The 19,384-nt window shown below is 39.9% G+C and overlaps 2 protein-coding genes across 8 annotated transcripts in view; one reads left to right on the forward strand and one right to left on the reverse strand.

Moving 5' to 3' along the window:
• Window positions 1–19,384, forward strand: part of ptpn9b (protein tyrosine phosphatase non-receptor type 9b) — a 659,505-nt gene that overhangs the window by 50,940 nt on the left and 589,181 nt on the right. The window lies entirely within an intron of this gene.
• fat1a (FAT atypical cadherin 1a) overlaps window positions 1–19,384 on the reverse strand; it is a 154,035-nt gene that overhangs the window by 21,187 nt on the left and 113,464 nt on the right. For 2 of the 5 annotated variants that reach the window (XR_007429457.1, XR_007429456.1), the window contains 12 exons: window positions 18,732–18,875; window positions 18,387–18,584; window positions 16,610–17,344; window positions 15,526–15,628; window positions 15,282–15,413; window positions 14,965–15,122; window positions 12,181–12,818; window positions 11,971–12,081; window positions 11,192–11,844; window positions 10,510–10,647; window positions 5,317–5,352; window positions 568–3,728 (listed from right to left, as the gene is read on the reverse strand). Coding sequence is in view for 1 of the 5 variants with exons in the window: in XM_049472205.1 (XP_049328162.1) it covers window positions 3,067–3,728; window positions 5,317–5,352; window positions 6,717–6,776; window positions 10,510–10,647; window positions 11,192–11,844; window positions 11,971–12,081; window positions 12,181–12,818; window positions 14,965–15,122; window positions 15,282–15,413; window positions 15,526–15,628; window positions 16,610–17,344; window positions 18,387–18,584; window positions 18,732–18,875 (3,768 nt within the window). In the remaining 4 variants the exon portion in view is untranslated. Of the gene's footprint in view, window positions 1–567; window positions 3,729–5,316; window positions 5,353–6,716; window positions 6,777–9,713; window positions 9,775–10,509; window positions 10,648–11,191; window positions 11,845–11,970; window positions 12,082–12,180; window positions 12,819–14,964; window positions 15,123–15,281; window positions 15,414–15,525; window positions 15,629–16,609; window positions 17,345–18,386; window positions 18,585–18,731; window positions 18,876–19,384 lie in introns of those variants that run through there. The other 3 variants (XM_049472205.1, XR_002651506.2, XR_007429458.1) reach the window with 3 other exon arrangements.

The raw sequence follows: 19,384 nt of genomic DNA on the forward strand, positions 1-19,384 counted from the left end.
AAACAAACAAACAAAAAAAACAGGACACTGTCAAACTACCAGCTGCACACAAATATACGGTTGATGAAACAGAATCATAGACGGTGTTATGTCGAATTGTCCTACCTTGTCGAACCGTGCTACCCTAATGTACATTTAAGTGTAAAAATACAAAAAAAGCACTATTTTAGGGCATGTACCCAGTGAAATGCCAGTAGATTTACGTTATTAGATTTGGATTGCATAATTCATTGTATCATGGCAAAATTATGGCAAATATAGCTCATTACAAACTGCTTTTGTATTTATTTATAATAATAATTGTAATTTTTAGTTTGTATTTACACTTTTGTGCAATGACAGTGCGTGCAGGTTGTTTAATGCACATAACCCCCCTAAAACAGATTAGTTATGAATAAAAAACACGAGAAATAATTCAATTGTGTAGGTCAGCGCATGCGCAGTACCTTTAGGAAGCATGTATCGATGGGTAGGACAATTCGACAGAACAACTGCTTTGAGAAGTAAGGTTGTTTAAAGCTATGAATATTTAAAATGCATTAATTACGAGAAGCAACTGCTGCTTACCTGCTTATATAAGTACCTGTGTGAGCTTTGCTTGTGCTTGCTTTTGCACCCTCTTTGCTGAAAGGTTAAGGAGGGAGAGAACAGATGGAAAAAAATGGAAAACTGGGTAAGGAGATGCGTATGATGTGTGTTTTATTATTCACTTCTATCTTTTAAGATTAAAAGAGTAAACGTAACTATAGAGTTGTTTTAAATGTGGTGATGTCGAATCTGTTGTGCTCTACCTCCTTAATATTTGATTCACTAGCCGTAGCAGCCGCCTGTTCCGATTGGATAGTGAAGTCACATGATCCCCCCCAGCACCAATGAGGCACATGGTGCACGTCAGCGAGAAAAAAAAAAAAGTCTAAATAGTCATTTAATATAAATTAGAAAAAATCGGGACTTTTTTTACTGGACTAAATATTAAAAAGAAGGAAAGTCCTGGGAAAACCGGGACACGTGGCAACCCTAAAAATTACCGGCGTCCAGCGGCTCATAATGTTGCCAGATTGGGTGTTTTTATTACAAATGTCGAGTTATGTCTGAAATTATCTGTAGGAAATTATGTGCTTTAAAGGGTGGACAAAATTACCAACTGTTAAGAGTTAAAAAAATTAACTCCTCAGTGTTGTAGTAAGATATCTAACTCTATGGGTAGCTATTTACTTCTTTTGTTGTTTGTATGTTTATTTACACTAAACACATGCAGATAAAATCATTTTAAATGTTTTTTTTTTATTAGAATGATTTAAGATAAGGTATTTTATGTAAGATCATGTTGGAATAAACCTCGTAATACTGTTGATATGCTGAACGCCAGCTCTTTTGTTTTTGGTTTGTTTGTTTTTTTTTCTGCATTTTTGTGGATTTGAAACATGTAGCAGTGAATTGGGTTTACCTGAATCCCACTGTAACAATCTGGCAACCCTGATGGCTCGCTGTCCACTCCGTTGGTTCGCCTGTCTGTTGTTTAGTAGCGAGACTCGTGATGCATTCTGGGACACGTTCAGCTCATGCAGTGCCAATATTACATGTTACAGCACTCCCTCTCCTGTATCATTGCTTAAAAAATGTATTCAGTGTTAGATTAACTGTATTAATCACTGCAATATTGTGTGATTAATCATAACTAAAATCATGATTCAGATTATTTAAATTCTGGTATTTTTCACTCTGTTTGGATGGCTCCAATTAAGATATTATCATAGACACACCCCTACCTGAAATATTGTGATATTATTTTAAGACCGTTTATATCACACACCTCTACTGCACAAAGATTGAAACCTTGCTGCTGAAAATCAAGACATTCTGTATAATACTGTATATTCAAACATCATCTTCACAAAGCATAGAGAACAAGACGAGCGCTGGTATTTTTAAGAATAATTTATTGCCAGTAGTAAAGCAGTTAAGCTAGTGGCAGTATTTAAAAAAAAACAATCAAACAAACAAAAAAAAAAAACAAAAAGAAAGAAAACAACCCATAAACAAGACCAGAGCGCCGCCCACACGCGAACGGACGCCTGAAAACAAAGCGCATCCACGCTTCATCTTAATCTCGCAATATATAAATATACTGGGTCCCGTTTGTTTATTTATTTATTTATTTTAGTTTTTTTTTTTCATTTTATGGTGGAAAAATAAAGAGGTTTACAGTTGCAATTTACAAACAAACAAACAAAAAAAAACATCAAAACAAAAACGGAAAAAATAAAAAGACATCACGATAATATGCAGACGCCCGACAGAATGGAGCGGCAAACCTATTTAACCTGTGTGTGTGTGTGTGTGTGTGTAGATGGGGGGGTTGGGGTTTGGGGGTTTTAGAGGGTGGAGACAGTCTCACAATTGTATCAATCAACTCATTTCAATCAATACATTTCTCAACATACTTTATTTTTTTATTTATTTTCCCCCGCCTATCCTTTTCGTCTTGACGTGAATGAAAAATACAGTAAGGCTGAAAAACGACACACTCCTTTTAGTTTGTGCAGTTTTTTTTTTTTTCGTTTTCTTTTTTGGAAAATAAAAATCATATCTACAAAAAAAAAACAACCTAGTAAATCAAAACTGTACAGTACCATTTACATTACAAATGAATGAGGATTTGTAATTATAGAAAAAAACGACAGTTTGCATGTTTTATTAATATTTTTTTTTTGTATTTATACAAATACAGACAGATATCGCTTTGAAATGTTGCTGTTTTTGTTTTTATCGGATCTCCGCGAGGAGGGCGTGAGCGCTGGGCACCCCTCGGCTCGACGACTGCAAGTGGAATGAATTGCTAAACGTGAGTCCAAGAGGTTTCTCAGGACTGTCCTCATGTGTGTGTTTCGTCTGTTTGTGTCGTACTGGAGTACAGTGTAATAAATGCCTTTGCGTACAGCTTATTTAGTTGTCTGTGTGTGTGTGTGTGTAGTTGGTTTGTCAATGACAAGAGTCTCCTGCATAAGGGTTTAGTTTTCAGGCACTTCTTTTCTTTTCTTTTTTCTGCTCTTTTTGGATCCAGTGTCAGACTTCAGTATGTTGTTGTTGTTGTTGTTGAGAATCCAGCGTTGGTATGACGAGACGCTGGAACTGTTCCCCTCCGTCCTCGCCGCCGCTGTCGTAGTCGCTCATCAGCGCCTCCGACTCCTCGCAGCAGGCCGACATGTCCGAGCACGAGGCCGTGGACGTGTACAGAGACAGTGACATGTTATCTGCCGCCGGGGCGTCTAAATCTCGCCCGTAGCCCAGTGGATAACGCCCCGCCCTGGGGCCGGAGCCGGTGTGGCCGGGTTCGCTCTGAGGCTCCGGGTCTGAGGGGTAGTGGTGGTGAGGGAGGTAAGGGCTGAGGGTGTAGAGCTGGGGCAACTGCGGCCTCTGTCTCACCGCCAATCCTCCAGGGCTGGAGGGGGCGCCGGCGAGCGCCCGTGTGGCAGGAGACTGGAGCGTGTCGTAGCCGTACTCCGGCACGGGCGGGGGCAGGGGCAGGTCGTCGTGCGGCGGGAAGTCGTCGGGCGGAGGCGGGAAGTCGCTCTCGATGTCGTAGCCGCCGGGGTAGTAGTCCGTATCCAGCAAGGCGGGGTCATTGTACAGAGTGGGCGGAGCCTCTACCACCTCGTACTGAGGGAATTCCTGGATTCCAGGAAGTTGAACACTCGGCATCCAATCAGATGTGTCCCAGTGATATCCTGCAGGAATTAAACAGTGGAGTTCATTTAGAAAACATATTCTTTTAAATTGATTACCACGGACAATAATTTTGAGACTATACAATTAAAAACATTTTTTTTTGATAATATACATTCTAACACAAACTGAGAAACTTTCTTACCTAATTTGCTCTTTAATGCATTTATCTATTTATTTATTATTAAAACTTTAAACCTGTAGACAGTAAAAAAGTAAACAATATTTTATATATAATATTTAACTAACCAAATTGCTAAACGACAAACACTTTTTGCTTTATGCTTTACTGATAATTTTTCATTTTTAGTGTTTTAAAGCACCATAAACACACGTCCAAATTATTGTCCATGATAATAAAGCCATAAAGATATTATTAGCATAAAAGTAGCTTCAATATTTCTTTAAAATGACATTAAAACATTGGCTCTTGTTACACAAACACACAATAACTTAGTTATATTGGTGTGGGATTTCAGCTCAACCAATTCACAATTTACGCTGGTAATGTATAAAGTGATTGCTGAGTGAAATATGATCTAAATAATTCTATATTTTCTATTCTTTTTTTATTTTATAAAGTCATTTAGGTGAATAAATTGAGCTGAAATGGCACCCACACCAGACCTGCACAAACAGGGTAAAACAACAGCATGCAAAAAACATCAGGTTTTAATGAATCACACAGTTAAAACTGTAAATCACATAGCATTACTCCACAAAAACACACACACACACACATTTACTTAAAATGGACATGTTAGCATTAACACCAGTAGCCTAGTAGTAGACTAGTAGTCTTATTATTACTGTCAAATAAAATAAGAACTTTATTCACCAAATATCAGGTTAAAGATAAGTATTATTATGTTCACAACACAGTATTTTATCCTAAGTTTTAATGATAAAATCAGTACAACTTTTTGTAGCACTGTGACAAAAATATATTATAAATATATAAAAAAACTACTTTTAAATGGTTACTTACATTTTTTTTTAATGGTTAGCTAGCATGGTCTTGTTTTTTTTTTTTTTACTTTTTTTTTAACTTCCAATTCGATTTGATCAGTTTTATCAGCATTAAAACTGTTAAAACATAAAAAAAGGTGTTAATTTAAGTCAGATATTTTAAAAAATACATATAACCTGAATAAAAATATATGTAAATATATCAATTAAACAGTCCTGTTTTTATAACTTCTTCTGAACCTCCAATAAACTTTTATCAGTTTTTTCAGCATCAAAACTGACATGACTTAAAACGTTGAGTTTGAGCAAAGTATTAGCACAACGCTAACGCTAACGCTGCATTAGCACTGGGAAGACTTGACAGCTTATTGTAGTTTGAGTAAATTAGCAGTGAAATGCTAACTTCCTACTGATTTTCATTCAGTTTTTGTAGCATTAGCATTTGTGGGAGAATATTTTTCCTTTACTAAATTGATGCTAAAGGCTACAGTGCTAAAGGCTACATGCTAAAGGCTAGCTGTTGGTGTTGTTTGTCACAGTGCTGCCCACATGCAGGGTTCAGTTAGCTCTGAGGGACAATTCACAGGGCTTCAGGCAAAACACACAGAAACGAAGTTTCACCTCTTGGGTTCTTGAGCTCATGAGGCGAGAACGACTCTTTAGGCGAAAGTGAAGAGCAGAGAAACGAGAGAGAGATAATGTCAGATATCTACAGCCAGAGAACCAGAGACATGAAGAGAGAAAGAGAGAGACATAAAGAGAGAGAGAGAGAGAGAGAGACATCTCTACAGAACACACTTCTGCCATTTGTTTAAACACACATGCTGTGTTAAATGAGTTCGCATGATGCTATGCTCATGTTGTTGAAAATAATCAAATTTCCAAAAACAGCACCAATTTTCCATACTGGAGATAAAATACTATAATACTACGACACAGAAACGAGTTGCAATTTTCAAGTACTTGATTTTAGAAATACTCGTATACACGCTTATGCAAGTGACTGGCCAACTAGCATCACTTAATAATAAATTAATTAATCCAAATGGGCTGATTTTAGATGTATCAATAAAAAAATAAATAATAAAAAAGATACACATTAAATATATATAATTTAAATAAATACTATATAAATAAATATTAAATAAAAATAAATATAATTAAATTTGTAAATAAACAAGTATTATTTCTGTTCATATTTAAGAATGTGCATGTGCTTTATAAATAAACAAATATAAACATAAATAGAATAGTAAATATATATTTAAATATATGAATATTTAAAATAAAATTATTTAAAATAACATTTTAATAAAACATATAAACTCAAATCAATTTAATCAATTACATAACAATTACAAATAAACAAATATTTTGGCTTTTTTCACTTACATGTAGAATTTTTAAATAATAACCAATACATAAATAAATATTAATGTAAATAGAATGTAAATAAAAATGTATTTAAATAATGAAATACTTCTCAAATAATTCTACATTCAAGAATGCTACAATATACAGTTTTAAGCATATAATGTTGCGTAAAAAAAAGTTAATAATAATATTTGGGGGAACACATTATCGCTGTCCAATGAAAAACATGTCTTTCCAAAACAGGAAGTCAAATTTTTTTTTGGGAGAAATTCTATTGGTCTATTTTGACATGCTAAAAAAAAAAAAAAAAAATTATATATATATATATATATATATTGAGGGTTTTTCATTAGACAGTGACTATATGTTTAGCTATGTTTTTTTTATTAGTTCCATTAGTTATTTTAAGCACGTAGGCATCAATTCCACACTGATATCTGATTTGTAAACTTTGGACTGGTGCTGTATTTGTACATATGGGTGTCTTTATGCAGTTCTGGGTACAGTACTGTAGCTATGAGATTTGAGTAAAACAAATGGCATCCATGTGCTCTTAAACATCTCCCAGCACAGACATCATCACTACAGATTAGAGCACAGACACTGGAGCAGCTAGTCATGGAGGTGATGAGACAATAAAACAGTACCTTCCGCCTCCACCGAGCCAGCCGAGAAGCTGACCGGGTGGATTACTGTCACTAGGGAGGCTTTGGGAGAAGGAAGGAAGGAAGGTGGGGATGAGAAAGAGCTAACGTTAGTGCGGAAACCTCTTACTGAATGAGAGCTGACCCCTCCCCCTCAGCACGGTGTCGTTTAAAAAGACGTTAAAAATTCGTCAGAGCTGTTCGTTGAAAGTATGTTGAAATTTGTCTTTAAAGTTGTCTTTAAACAACATTGTGCTGGGGAGGGAACCACATGTGTAAAAACACACAATCATTTTACCTCAAATCCAGTCAGCTACAATTTAATTTGTGCTTCTGTAAATTAGCACTCGAGCTGTGAGGCTAACATTGCTGACAAATACTGCTTATTCAGTGTAACGTTGGAGTTATGAGGCTAATGTTGCTAATAAGCGATGCTACTTTAGGTTTGCAGTGGTACTTTAAGGCTAATGTAGCTAACAAATAGTGATAGTTTACTTTAACGCTGGATCTGAGAGGCTAATGTTGCTAATAAGCGATGCTACTTTAGGTTTGCAGTGGTATTTTAAGGCTAATGTAGCTAACAAATAGTGATAGTTTACTTTAAACGCTGGATCTGAGAGGCTAATGTTGCTAATAAGCGATGCTACTTTAGGTTTGCAGTGGTATTTTAAGGCTAATGTAGCTAACAAATAGTGATAGTTTACTTTAACGCTGGAGCTGAGAGGCTAATGTTGCTAAAAAGTAGTGCATATTTAGTTTAGCACTGGAACTGTGGTGCCAGCATTGTTAACAAGTAGTGCTTTGGCGCATAGATGCTAATTTTGTGTTGCTTTAGTTTAGAACTGAAGCTAATAGTATTTTGTGGTTTACAAATAGTGCTAGTTTAGCAGTTGCTTTTTTAATCACTGTAACTTTGAGGTTAATGATGCTAAAAATATGTGCTTTTTTAGTTTAGTTTGGATTTTTTTTTAGCTACGCGACTGATGTTGCTTTCACGTTTTTTTTTTTAGTTTAGCACTGAAGCTAGGAGTCTATGTTGCTCACAAATAGTGCTAGCTTAGTTTAGCTTCGCTTTTTAATCGCTAACCTTGCGACTAATGTTTCTAATAAAAAATGCTTGTTTACATTGGAGTAATGAGACTAATGTTGTTATAAAGTAGTGCTTTTTTAATTTAGCCCTAATGCTATGAGTCTATTGTTGCTAATACCGATTGCTTCTTTAGTTTAGCACTGGAACTATGCCCTTGAGCACAATGCTGAAGGTTTGATACAAAAAAAAAATCAGATTTAGCTTAAAGAATGATGTAGCTAATATGTCATGGAAGGGAACACCCCATTTATTAGTACATTTGAGGTAAAAAGATTGTAAGGGTGTTTAGCTGTGCAGTTTTTACAATGCTAAATAATGCTAATCAGAGAATATACTTGCTATGGCTACAGTACATTTGCCTTGTTGCTCCAGTGCAAAACTGTAGCTGTGGTTTTCTACTAATCTGTACGGGATTCTGGATGTGGTACGATGGAGTGGAGGTGTGGGGTGGAGATTTTCTGTGCTCGTGATGGACACACAAACACACACACTCACACACACACACACTGATAACAAGACTGCGGAGATAGATGTTCAGAAGTGCCTCTGATGGCACGGCGGGGACCGAAAGAAGGTTCAGGAGAATTCTCAAGGATAAAAGAAAGAAGAGGAAAGAAATAGTCTCTTAAGCCCGAGGCAGAAACGGAAAAGGAGGTGAAGAGCTGCATCTTTAAACAAGACAAATGAATATTAAACATACTGTAAAAACAGGGTTTTAGAAATGTACTTTGCCATGATATAGCCACAAATGCCAAACACAATGCGTGCTCTATTTTCTGCTTTGTACAGAGCTCCATTGTTATGGTTCCAGTCTGGTAAAAGTTATATTTATCATGTTTTTTTTTTCATTTTATATAAATTCTTTCTACTTTTCTAGTGTTTTATTGCTGCCCATCACAACCTGGATTTCAGGGAAATTAATCTGTATTCTAGTTTGTTACAAGATACAAAAGGGAAAAATCAGAAAATACAATTTCTTTCTTTTTTCCCCATTTTCTCCCCAATTTACACAGCCAATTACACAACACAACCCACTCATTAGCACTCCCCCTATCACTAGTGATGCCCCAACACCAGGAGGGTGAAGTCAGCCACTGCCTCTTTTTCGAACTGCTGATGATGCAGCATTGCAGAGTAGCATCACAGCGTGCAGCGACTCGGTTCTGATACATCAGCTCACAGATGCAGCCTTGTGCTGATCAACATCACCCTTTTTGGTGTGATGAGGGAAAAGAGCATTATCTACCCACCCAGAGAAAACAAGGCCAATTCTGCTCTCTTAGGGCTCCGGCAGCTGATGGCAAGCTGCATGAACGGGATTCGAACCAGACAATGATTAGCCCGCTGGACCACATGGAGCCCCCCAGAAAATACAGTTTCTTTCTATACTTATAGAAACCCAGACTGTGTGAGGTATTTGTGAACAAAGCATGGACGGGTCAACTGGAGGTAGTTTTTATGAAAGGGGAGCTAAAAAAAAAAAAAAAAAAAAAAGTGTAGGGTCAAAATGAATGAATTACAGAGTGAAAAAGGGAAGTTCTGGTGATTTGAACTTCCTATACCCTTGCTTAATGCTTTCGGCTGAGTTCGACAACCATCCATTAGCAGCTGTGACTGCACAAGACAATAAATCAACAGAAGAAAACAAGCAAAACAGAAAACGTGAATGACTTAACCATGCGGTGAGTGTCAAACAGAAAGAAAGAATAAAGCAGAGGCCAATAAGATCACGAAAAGTCACGCCATCATATCATGCTAAAGAAAAAAAGACCAAATTGTCTGAAAGAAGTAGAGAAAATGGGCTAAGAAAGACAGAAAAAGGAGTTTTTCTTTTTTTTATACATTGAGAATCTCATAAGGCCTTCGGCGAGGCCGTCCCTTCCTTCTTCCACAAGAGCACGTTGACTTACGAGCAGGTGGCTAGCTAAAACCTTGCTCGGTGTCTTTGGTGGGGTTTGATCCAAATGGGAGCTAAAAGTCCCAACGCAGCGAGTAAAAGAGGGGGAGAGAAACACAATCACATGACCCATAAAATAACAACAAAGCCCCTTACTCAGTTACAGCCAGAGATTAACAAAAAGAAGAGAGAGAAAAAGAGGGTTAGTATCTGTGCTAATGCTAGCTAACGCTACAGTGCTGCAAAGGAAAACATACATAACAAAAAATAAGTTCAAAAAGCTTTTCCATGCATGTATCTGAGCTAAAATGCAGCGCAAGCACAGAAGAATCAGCATTCTAAAACATAGCAGTCTGTCAATATAACAGTTGGGCTTCATTCAAAAATGTTAATGTTGCTAATTCACGCTTATTAGCTTTTCTTTAAACAGGTCTTAGGTTTATGTCGCATCATCACATCAGCACTTTTGAATGTAGCATTCTTGTACTTATGCTTCAGTTAATGTCACACAGTTCAAGGCAAGAATAGGTCAAGAATGTTTAAGAATTATGATTAGAACGATCTTATCAAACATTAGCATTAGCATTAGCACACAAGCTGCCAGGTCCGTATTAAAGAAACCTATGGGACTGATAAGTATTAAACAGCACCAGCAGTGCACGGATCAACAGGTCAACCTCTACAGCTGTCTTCTAACTATCTAGCTAGCTGCTGAGGCGCTAATCATTTGTGTTGCTAATGCTAATCCGTGCACTGCTGTGGATCCTCTCTGTGGAGTTTTGAGAGCTAAGCGAAGCGTGTGTACATACCATTATCATCGCAGGACTCAGACTGGAAAGAACTGAGGGACTGGACCTCAGACATGCTTCCCCTGGTGTTGTAAGGGTGACACGCACTGTCCTCCACCACCTTCTTACTGAGACATGGGTCCAGATCTACCACTTTAGCTGAAGGTTCATAAAATAGACAAAGACTTATATGGTTAGGAGAGCATCATACATTGAAAGCTCATAGAAAGTAGCTGCTTTAACTTATTTTTAATATAAAGTATAAAATAAGAATGAGATAAATCTGATAATTGCTCTATCTAACTGTTACAGAATTAACATAGTTAACAAAATATGAATAGCTAATCTCTTTATAAACACCCCTAGTGATCATACAGTTGCCAGAATGTTGATGTTCGTTTGGTTAAATATTGCGATACCAGTTTACTATACAGACGTAATGATGTATAGAATATATACAACACCGTTGTTCTTGTTGGATGCACTATGTTTTTCTCCAACCCATTCAGAGGTTTCTTTTTAATCAAAAAGTGAATATTTGTATTATAATAATTATAAAAACAACAAATATTGACTGATGTGTGACTGACATTCCTAGTAATGTGTTTTCTTGGTCAAAAGGTATAAGTTTTAGGCCTGAAATTAGAGCGATAACATGCCATATGGGTGGAGCCTATTGACATAAAGTTGGTTCTCTTAGTACCGTCATAGTCGTAGTCCCAGCTGGGCTTCTGGATGGAGTCCGAATCTGAAACGGAGTTGGATGGTGGCGGCGGGGGCAGGTTCGGGGCAACGCTGCACACAGCCACGGTCTTACGATGCCCGTGGATGGAGTCTGGATTAAACGTGCTAAACTCTGGATGCTCGGGTATGGTCGAGCCTTCAAAGGAGTTTCGATCGAGGTTGTTGCGTGAGTCGCTGGGGATGCTGGGAGTGTAGGAGATGGGCCGCACGGGCACCTGCGGCGGCACGTCCGAGTAGATGTTCTTGCTGAGCTTGGCGTCAAAGTACGGCCGCTGGAGGAAGGAGTGATGGCCGGAACCCACGCCCAAGTGTTTGCTGGCGTCGTCTGGGGACATGTCGGACTTGGAGCGCCGGCACGCACGCTTGCGGATCAACACGAAGAGCAGGACCATGAGGAAGATGCTGGCCAGAAAGACGGCGATCCCGATGACTTCTTCTAAACCGATATTCCAAGACGTGGAGACAAAATCATTGCGGATTTCGGCACGAAGCTCGCACTGGCGCCCGCCGAAGCCTAGAGAGCAGTTACAGCTGAAGGAGCCGTACGTGTTGTGGCACTGGCCTCCATTGGCACATGGGTTCTTCACACATTCGTCCACGTCACCTAAACACCTGCAGACAGTCACATAGGAAGATTTGGGATTTATGATCAATCAGTGAACGTTTTTTAAAATCAATTTTAAGCTATAGTTTCATGCTTGAAACTATAGGTTTTGATAGGTTTTAGCTTTGCCATACCTGTCTCCTTGAAAGCCAGGCTCGCACTCGCAAACTGGCCCATCCAGGCTGTCAATGCAGTGTCCGCTGTTCTTGCATGGGTTCTCCGTGCAGTATGGACCAAGCTGACACCTGTTAAACACACATCGCAGAGAAGTGATCAGAGATGCAACATCATGAACAACAACATGAGATCCCTCCAGAATTAAGCTTAAAAAAAAGTTTTCTTACCTCTGGCCGGAATACTGGCCTCGGCACTGGCAGTAGAAGTCGTCTCCTCGTGGTACACAGGTCCCCCCATACAGGCAGGGGTTGGAGGAGCAGGGGCTGATGCTGACCTCACAGTGAGTGCCCATAAACAAAGCACTGCACTTGCAGAAATAACCTCCGTTCGGCAGTTCGGCGCAGGTTCCTCCATTGGTGCAAGGGTTGCTGGTGCAGGCAGGGGCTGGTGGAGGCAAGCTGCAACCGGGGGCCGCCTCCACCAGCTCCTCCAGCACGCCGTGAGCTCCACGGGACTGCGACTTTAGAGGAAGCTCCCGACCATTGAGCACGATGGCCTCCAGACATCCGCGCAGGCCACCAGTGACCGGAAGGCTACGACCCATGCGCCCGCTGCTGCTGCCCCCTATAGGTCGACTCCCACGACCACCGAAAAACACGCTGGAGTCAAGGTTCAGGGTGCGCAGGTTTCCTGGGGCTTTGCCTGAGGCTGCGTGGACCCCATCCAGCACTAGACGGGCATAGTTACCGTCCACCTCCAGGGAGACAGAGTGCCACTCGCCATCGCTGACCAGCGGGCTGTGGACGGACACAACGCCGGGGCCGCTACCGCAGTCAAACTTGTACTGTAGGCGTCCGTTCACAATCTGGGGCAAAGGAAAGAGTGGGTTAGTGTACAATAAAGTGTGTGTTGCTTACAGTATATACATACATACATATAGCTCTGGAAAACAGCATGTTCAGCATGTTCTCCTCCACCAGTTTTACACACTGCTTTTGGATAACTTTATGCTGCTTTACTCCTGGTGTAAAAAATTCAAGCAGTTCAGTTTGGTGGTTTGATGGCTTGTGATCATCCATCTTCCTCTTGATTATATTCCAGAGGTTTTCAATTTGGTAAAATCAAAGAAACTCATCATTTTAAGTGATCTCATTTTTTTCAGAGCTGTATATATCTATATTTTAAAAATGTAATGGACCTGACTAATCACTGACCATCAGCCAAAAATATCAGTAGATAAATAGCAGTGCACTGATGGAGAAGAGGGACTTGAGACAGTCTAAATCCAATGTAATTTAACAACATTAGCTTAGCATCACCCAGTGTTGACTGACTGAGTTTAACTATAATCCGTTTTTTGTATTAAAACTTGAAATTGAAACTATTCCTGTAATAATCTGGCCATGGATATTTGAGATTGATGCGTCTAAGATTTTAGGTATTCTGTCATTGTGCTCAATGCTTATGTATGTGCTGAATAGTCCCTCTATAGGTAGCCTTAAAATAAAGTGTGCTAGACTTTCTCACAGGCTAATTAAAGGAAACGCAAATCGCGTATGCATGCGTTGTGTATGAGTGTGTGTAACATTCTCACAGGCTAAATAAAGCAAAGTGTAGCGGGTGGGTGTGGTGTGTGTTGTAAAAATAGCATCACATAGTAATGATGATATAATAACAGACAGCATTTCACTCTCCCTCTCTCTCTCTCTCTCTCTCTCTCTCTCGCTCAGTGAGAAAGCTCTGCCTCTGTCACTCCCACCACAAAAATAACCCCTCTCTAAGTCAGGACAGACAGTGTGTGGGAGAAAAGACAGAAAGGCAGAAAGAGTAAGAGAGAAAAGAGATTTTCCCAGATACCAGAGTCATACAGGCACCAGTGACTGCATTATACAGTTGTTTATTGATATCAGTGAGTCATACAGTGTTAGAAACCACATACACAAGTCTACTGAAGAGATTACTGAACACCCACTCCCTGCAGTTTGAGGCGTAAAGACGTAATAATTTAGGCCAGCATTTTGCATGATGCTAACTGGTCTAAATTAGTTTTTATTAGTTGATCGACTGATCAGCTAAATGTGAGGTTGTTTAAGTGTTTAAAACTAATGTAAAACAGACAAAACTAGTCCTATAATCCTTTTTTATATGTCGGGTTGCTTTTCATGGGAGTTCATGGGAGTTTATGTGCTACATCACACGTACAGCCTCTAAAAGAGGATCCGGCTCAGTTTTACTGAACGCGAGTGACTGGTGGAGCATTGGGGACTTCAGAAGAGGAACTCAGAGCTCAGTAGCTCCTCCATTCACTCATAGTAAAACCAAAGAAATGAAGGAGTGAAGTTTCTGACTGAGCACTCTCTCTCTCTCTCTCTTTCTGACTGAACAAAACCTGGAATCGGATTCATCCGCTCTGACAGGAGACCGCATCACACCCGCCCAGTTTAAAATGATTCCTCAAATTCCCCAAATCCCAAAATTTACAGACATCAGCTTTAACATATACAGCTCTGGAAAAAAATAAGAGAGCACTTAAAAATGATGAGTTTCTTTGATTTTACCAAATTGAAAACCTCTGGAATATAATCAAGAGGAAGATGATCACAAGCCATCAAGCCAAGCTGAACTGCTTGAATTTTTGCACCAGGAGTAAAGCAGCATAAAGTTATCCAAAAGCAGTGTGTAAGACTGGTGGAGGAGAACATGATGCCGAGATGCATAAAAACTGAGATTAAAAACCACCAGGGTTATTCCACCAAATATTGATTTCTGAACTATTAAAACTTTTCTGCAAATAAATGCTCTAAATAACAATATTTTTATTTGGAATTTGGGAGAAATGTTGTCTGTAGTTTATAGAATAAAACAACAATGTTCATTTCACTCAAACATAAACCTATAAATAGCAAAATCAGAGAAATTTAATCAGAAACTGAAGTGCTCTCCTAATTTTTTTTTTCCAGAGCTGTATATTAGGTGTGTGTGTGTGTGTGTGTATATGTGTGTGGGCCCACCTCCAGAATGCTGTAGTCCGTGCCTTTGGCGTACATGATGGTAGCGTGATCAGAGAAGGTACGCAGTCTGAGCGAGAGGTTCATCTCTTCTTTATTTTCGTTCTCCATCAGTCTGTATCGGGCATAGCCGTTACCACTGAACGTCAGAGCCTGTCCTTCTAAAAGAGAAAGAGAGAGGGATATTTTACTGTCATACTAAAGGTGTGAAGGTCCCCTAAAAACAGATAACAAAGGTGGCTATTCTATGGCATCACTAAAAAATATTTATATTATATTAAATATTTATATTATAAGAGTGTATAAAAGAGTATTCTTACCAGAACACTGTCCAGACGTCTCGTCTGAGCACACGCAGCTGAACTTGGTGTGTGTGGTGTCTTCTACACACTCCATACCCTCAGGACACGGGTTCCCCACACACAGTTTACTGAACACTGAACACTCAGCACCTACACACAGAGACACACACACAGATCAGATACATCTTATTAGAACTGAAAACCATCTTTAAAAAATACTCTCGTAAAAACACAGAGACAGACGGGTAACTCAGGGTCGTACCCTGGCAGAGGCACTTGGCTGTGCGAATGTGTCTCGGTGTGACAAAGCTGACCCTCGCCGTGCTGTAGGTGGACGTAGCTCCTGTCTCAAGTGTGATCGTCTCCTGGTGACAGAAAAGAGCATTAATAGGATTTTATTAAACGCTTCCACTTAAGGCTGATCAATAATGCTCATCAATTACATCCTTTTCAGTCAATATTAGTGAATGAGGCTCAATATTTTATACAATGTTTTGAGTATATGTAAACCAGACTTACAGGGCATCAGAAATTACCCTATAAAATCAGTATTTTACTGAGATTCACTTGTATGAATGGATATTTTCTCACTTATACTGAATCATCAGTACTTTTGAGTCAGTACTTTTATCAGTACTGACACCAGTTAATATTAAGTTTGACCAAAATCAAATAAAATTTTATCAAATCAAAATATTAGTCTCTTAAAATCAGTAGTAGTGATAAAATCAGTAAAGTATGTAAGGGGTATTGTGTAATTTAATCTGAATCAGTACTTTAATCAGTACTTAAACCAGTTAATAGTAAATGTTACCAAAAATCAGTATTTAAAAATATCTTAAAATCAGTACTTGTAATAAAATGTTTATATAAGTCAAGCTCGAATGGCAATTGTCTTTTATTCTGAATTTTTATCAGTACTTATACCAGTTGATATTAAGTTTTACCAAAATAATAGGCTCTTAAAATCAATACTAGTGATGAAATCAGTCTGAAATCAGTACTTTTGTCAGTACTTGTGTCAGTATATAATAAGTGCTACCAAAAATTAGTACTTAAAAATATCATAAAATCAGTACTTGTCATTAAATGTACTTATACCAGTTGATATTAAATGTTATCAAGTTTTATATTAAGTGTTACCAACATAATCTCAAGTCTCCTAAAATCAGTTTTAGTGATGAAATCAGTCAAGCTTGGATGGGAATTGTGTCATTTATACTGAAACAGGGCTTTTTAAAAAAATTGTTAAAGTATTTACCTATTAATAAATATTAGGGTTTGCTAATACTGATTTTACATCAGTGTTTTCAGTATTTAATACTGAATACTGAGGTCTTCCCTACCTCACAGTAATTAACTGGACAGTCCAGTCCAGCGCACAGCTTTTTGGCCACGCGGACGATCCGTACACCCGTCATCTCCTCGATAGCACCAGCTGATGAATTCAGCTTCCTGTACACCACTTCCTGTGGCTGGTAGGGACTTCCTGACTTCTCCAGGGCCAAGAGGACCTCCAGGTCTCCGGAAGCGTCCGCAGCCGGCTGGAGACTGACCAGCTGGACGTCCGCCCTCCGGACCCCGGCGATGTTGCGTAAGGCGCGCTGGAAGTTCCTCCAGTAGTCTCCGATGAACTCCTCGGGGGCGATGGCGGCAAAACGTACGCCGATGGAGTTGTCCAGCATGTGTGCGGCAGCGTGCCGCACGTGGACATTCACTCGAGCGAACGATGTGAAGCGTCCGTCCGTTACCGTGGCGTTCAGCGTGTACTGGCCAGCGTCCAGACCGGAGAGAGCCACGAGCTTACCGTCGGCAGGGGACACGGAGAAGAGAGGGGCGGAGCTTGGAGAAGAAGGAATAGGTCCTGAGGAAGAGTCTGGGGCAAGGCTGTAGGTCAACGTGTCGTAAACATCCTGGTCGGTGGCGTGGATCTTTCCCAGGACACCGCCTGGATATTCGTCGGTTGCAGTTGTGATGAAGACCTCCAGCGGGAGGACGGCTGGAGCGTGGACGCTCTCCTCCACCAGGCGGACGCTTATGAACGCTGTGGAGGACAGAGAGGGTCGACCGCTGTCTGAAACCTGATAGAGAAAGAAAAAAGAAAAAGAGAGCGAGAGAATTCAGGATTTAGAATCACTTACGGGACAAATGAATCAAGTCAGTGAAGTGAATCAGAAGAGTTTTATATTTGAGCTGTGAGGTTAAAGAGTCCATACTAAGGACACTAACAGCTTTGTGGTAGAAAGAAAACAAGAAGAAAACAAGTTCATAATCATAAAGTTTTAAGAGTTCAGAAATTAATATTTGGTGGAATAACCCTGGTTTTAATCACAGTTTTTAATCATGCATCTTGGCATCATGTTCTCCTCCTCCACCAGTCTTACACACTGCTTTTGGATAACTTTATGCTGCTTTACTCCTGGTGCAAAAATTCAAGCAGTTCAGTTTGGTGGTTTGATGGCTTGTGATCATCCATCTTCCTCTTGATTATATTGCAGAGGTTTTTAATTTGGTAAAATCAAAGAAACTCATCATTTTTAGGTGCTCTCTTATTTTTTTCCAGAGCTGTATGTATTGAACCTTCATACCTCCATCTAGGCCTAACTGTATATCATCTTGTATCCAGGGTTGAGGAGCCCAACAGGGTACATGAGTCTCTTTTCAACTGTACAGTTTTTCCACCTTTATAAACTTTCTCTCTCTTATTGCAACCGCTTACATATACCATACTTCCTTTCATTCCCTTAATGCCTTTCTCCCACATCCTCATCTAGCACTAGAGGGAGCCCGAGAGCTTCAGTTCTGAAGCATATTAGAGAAGAGCTGCAGCAGATTAGCAGCCATAATCATTACAGAGCGGATCATTACTGCACTCAGCAGCAGCAGAACAAAAGAACATCAGTATCAGAACACACTGAGGGGATGGAACCCAGTGGGGGTGGGTGGACTACACCGCATCAGCAGTTTACAACTCCACTATACACACACACACACACATAGCAGAACAGCAGAGACAGAGATAGACCGAGAGAAAGAGAGGGCGTTTTAAACCTCTCTCTGTCACTTCTTATATATTGTTTCTCTCTTCTCTCTCTCTCCACTTTGTGTTTCTCAGAGGCTCACCCGAGTCTGCAGCACATAGTGCTCTCTGGTCTGGCGGCGCAGCACAGCCACAGTGACCAGCGCCCCCTGTGGGGTGATGTGGAAGGCATCGTCCTCGTTGCCCCCAACAATGTTGAAGGTGAAAGGTGGGCCGTTGTGGGAGGCGTCTCCATCCGTCACGGTCAGCTGGAGGATGCTGGTGCCCACTGGACGGTTCTCCTATAAAAAAAATTACATAAAACATTAGGAGAAAAGCTTTAGAATACAAACCTGCCAACGTTACCTGGCTGGTGGTCCCCAACAGTCTGAACAGGACTGGATCATTCTAACTGTATGAGACAGAAGCCCACCCTCCTGGATTCTCACCTGTATGATGATGCTGTAGTTACTCTGGGAGAAGAGCGGGGGGTTGTCGTTGACGTCCGAGACGTCGATGTTGATGGTAGCGCTGCTGGAGCGGACTGGAGTGCCACCGTCAGACGCCGTCACAGTCAGAGTGTATCCAGAGGTCTGCACATCACACACATCACACAAATAAATGTTTTAATCGTAAACAATTAGTTATTTTATTTACCTTATTTTATCAATATTGTAGTATTGGCATGATTTAAAACTTCAAATCCTGCTAATCTTAATTTGACTGATTTTGCACTGATATACAATATATCACAATGTACTAAACTGTGATAAATATATAACTATACTGTACTTGATACTGTAGTGTGATAATGTACTGCAATATGCTGCATTTTTCACACTATAGCAGTAAACGTAGCAGTAAAGCCACTCTTTTAAAGTACAGCCTTGGCCTATAGCCTGCTGCTAACCCCAGCTAGCACTGCTGCAGCAGCATTAGCATTACCCATTAGCCACGCTAGCTCTTTTATCACTCAGAGGCGAGTATATCAGAGTGTAGTCTGCGTGTTTACCATGTTAAAACAAGCTACATGGGATAAACCGCTAGCTAATATCGCCCTGGTTTACCGGAACACTCAGGGTTCCTCAGGGTAGCGCTGCTG

Source organism: Astyanax mexicanus, chromosome 25, assembly GCF_023375975.1.
Source record: "Astyanax mexicanus isolate ESR-SI-001 chromosome 25, AstMex3_surface, whole genome shotgun sequence".
NCBI classification, from domain to species: Eukaryota; Metazoa; Chordata; class Actinopteri; order Characiformes; family Acestrorhamphidae; genus Astyanax; species Astyanax mexicanus.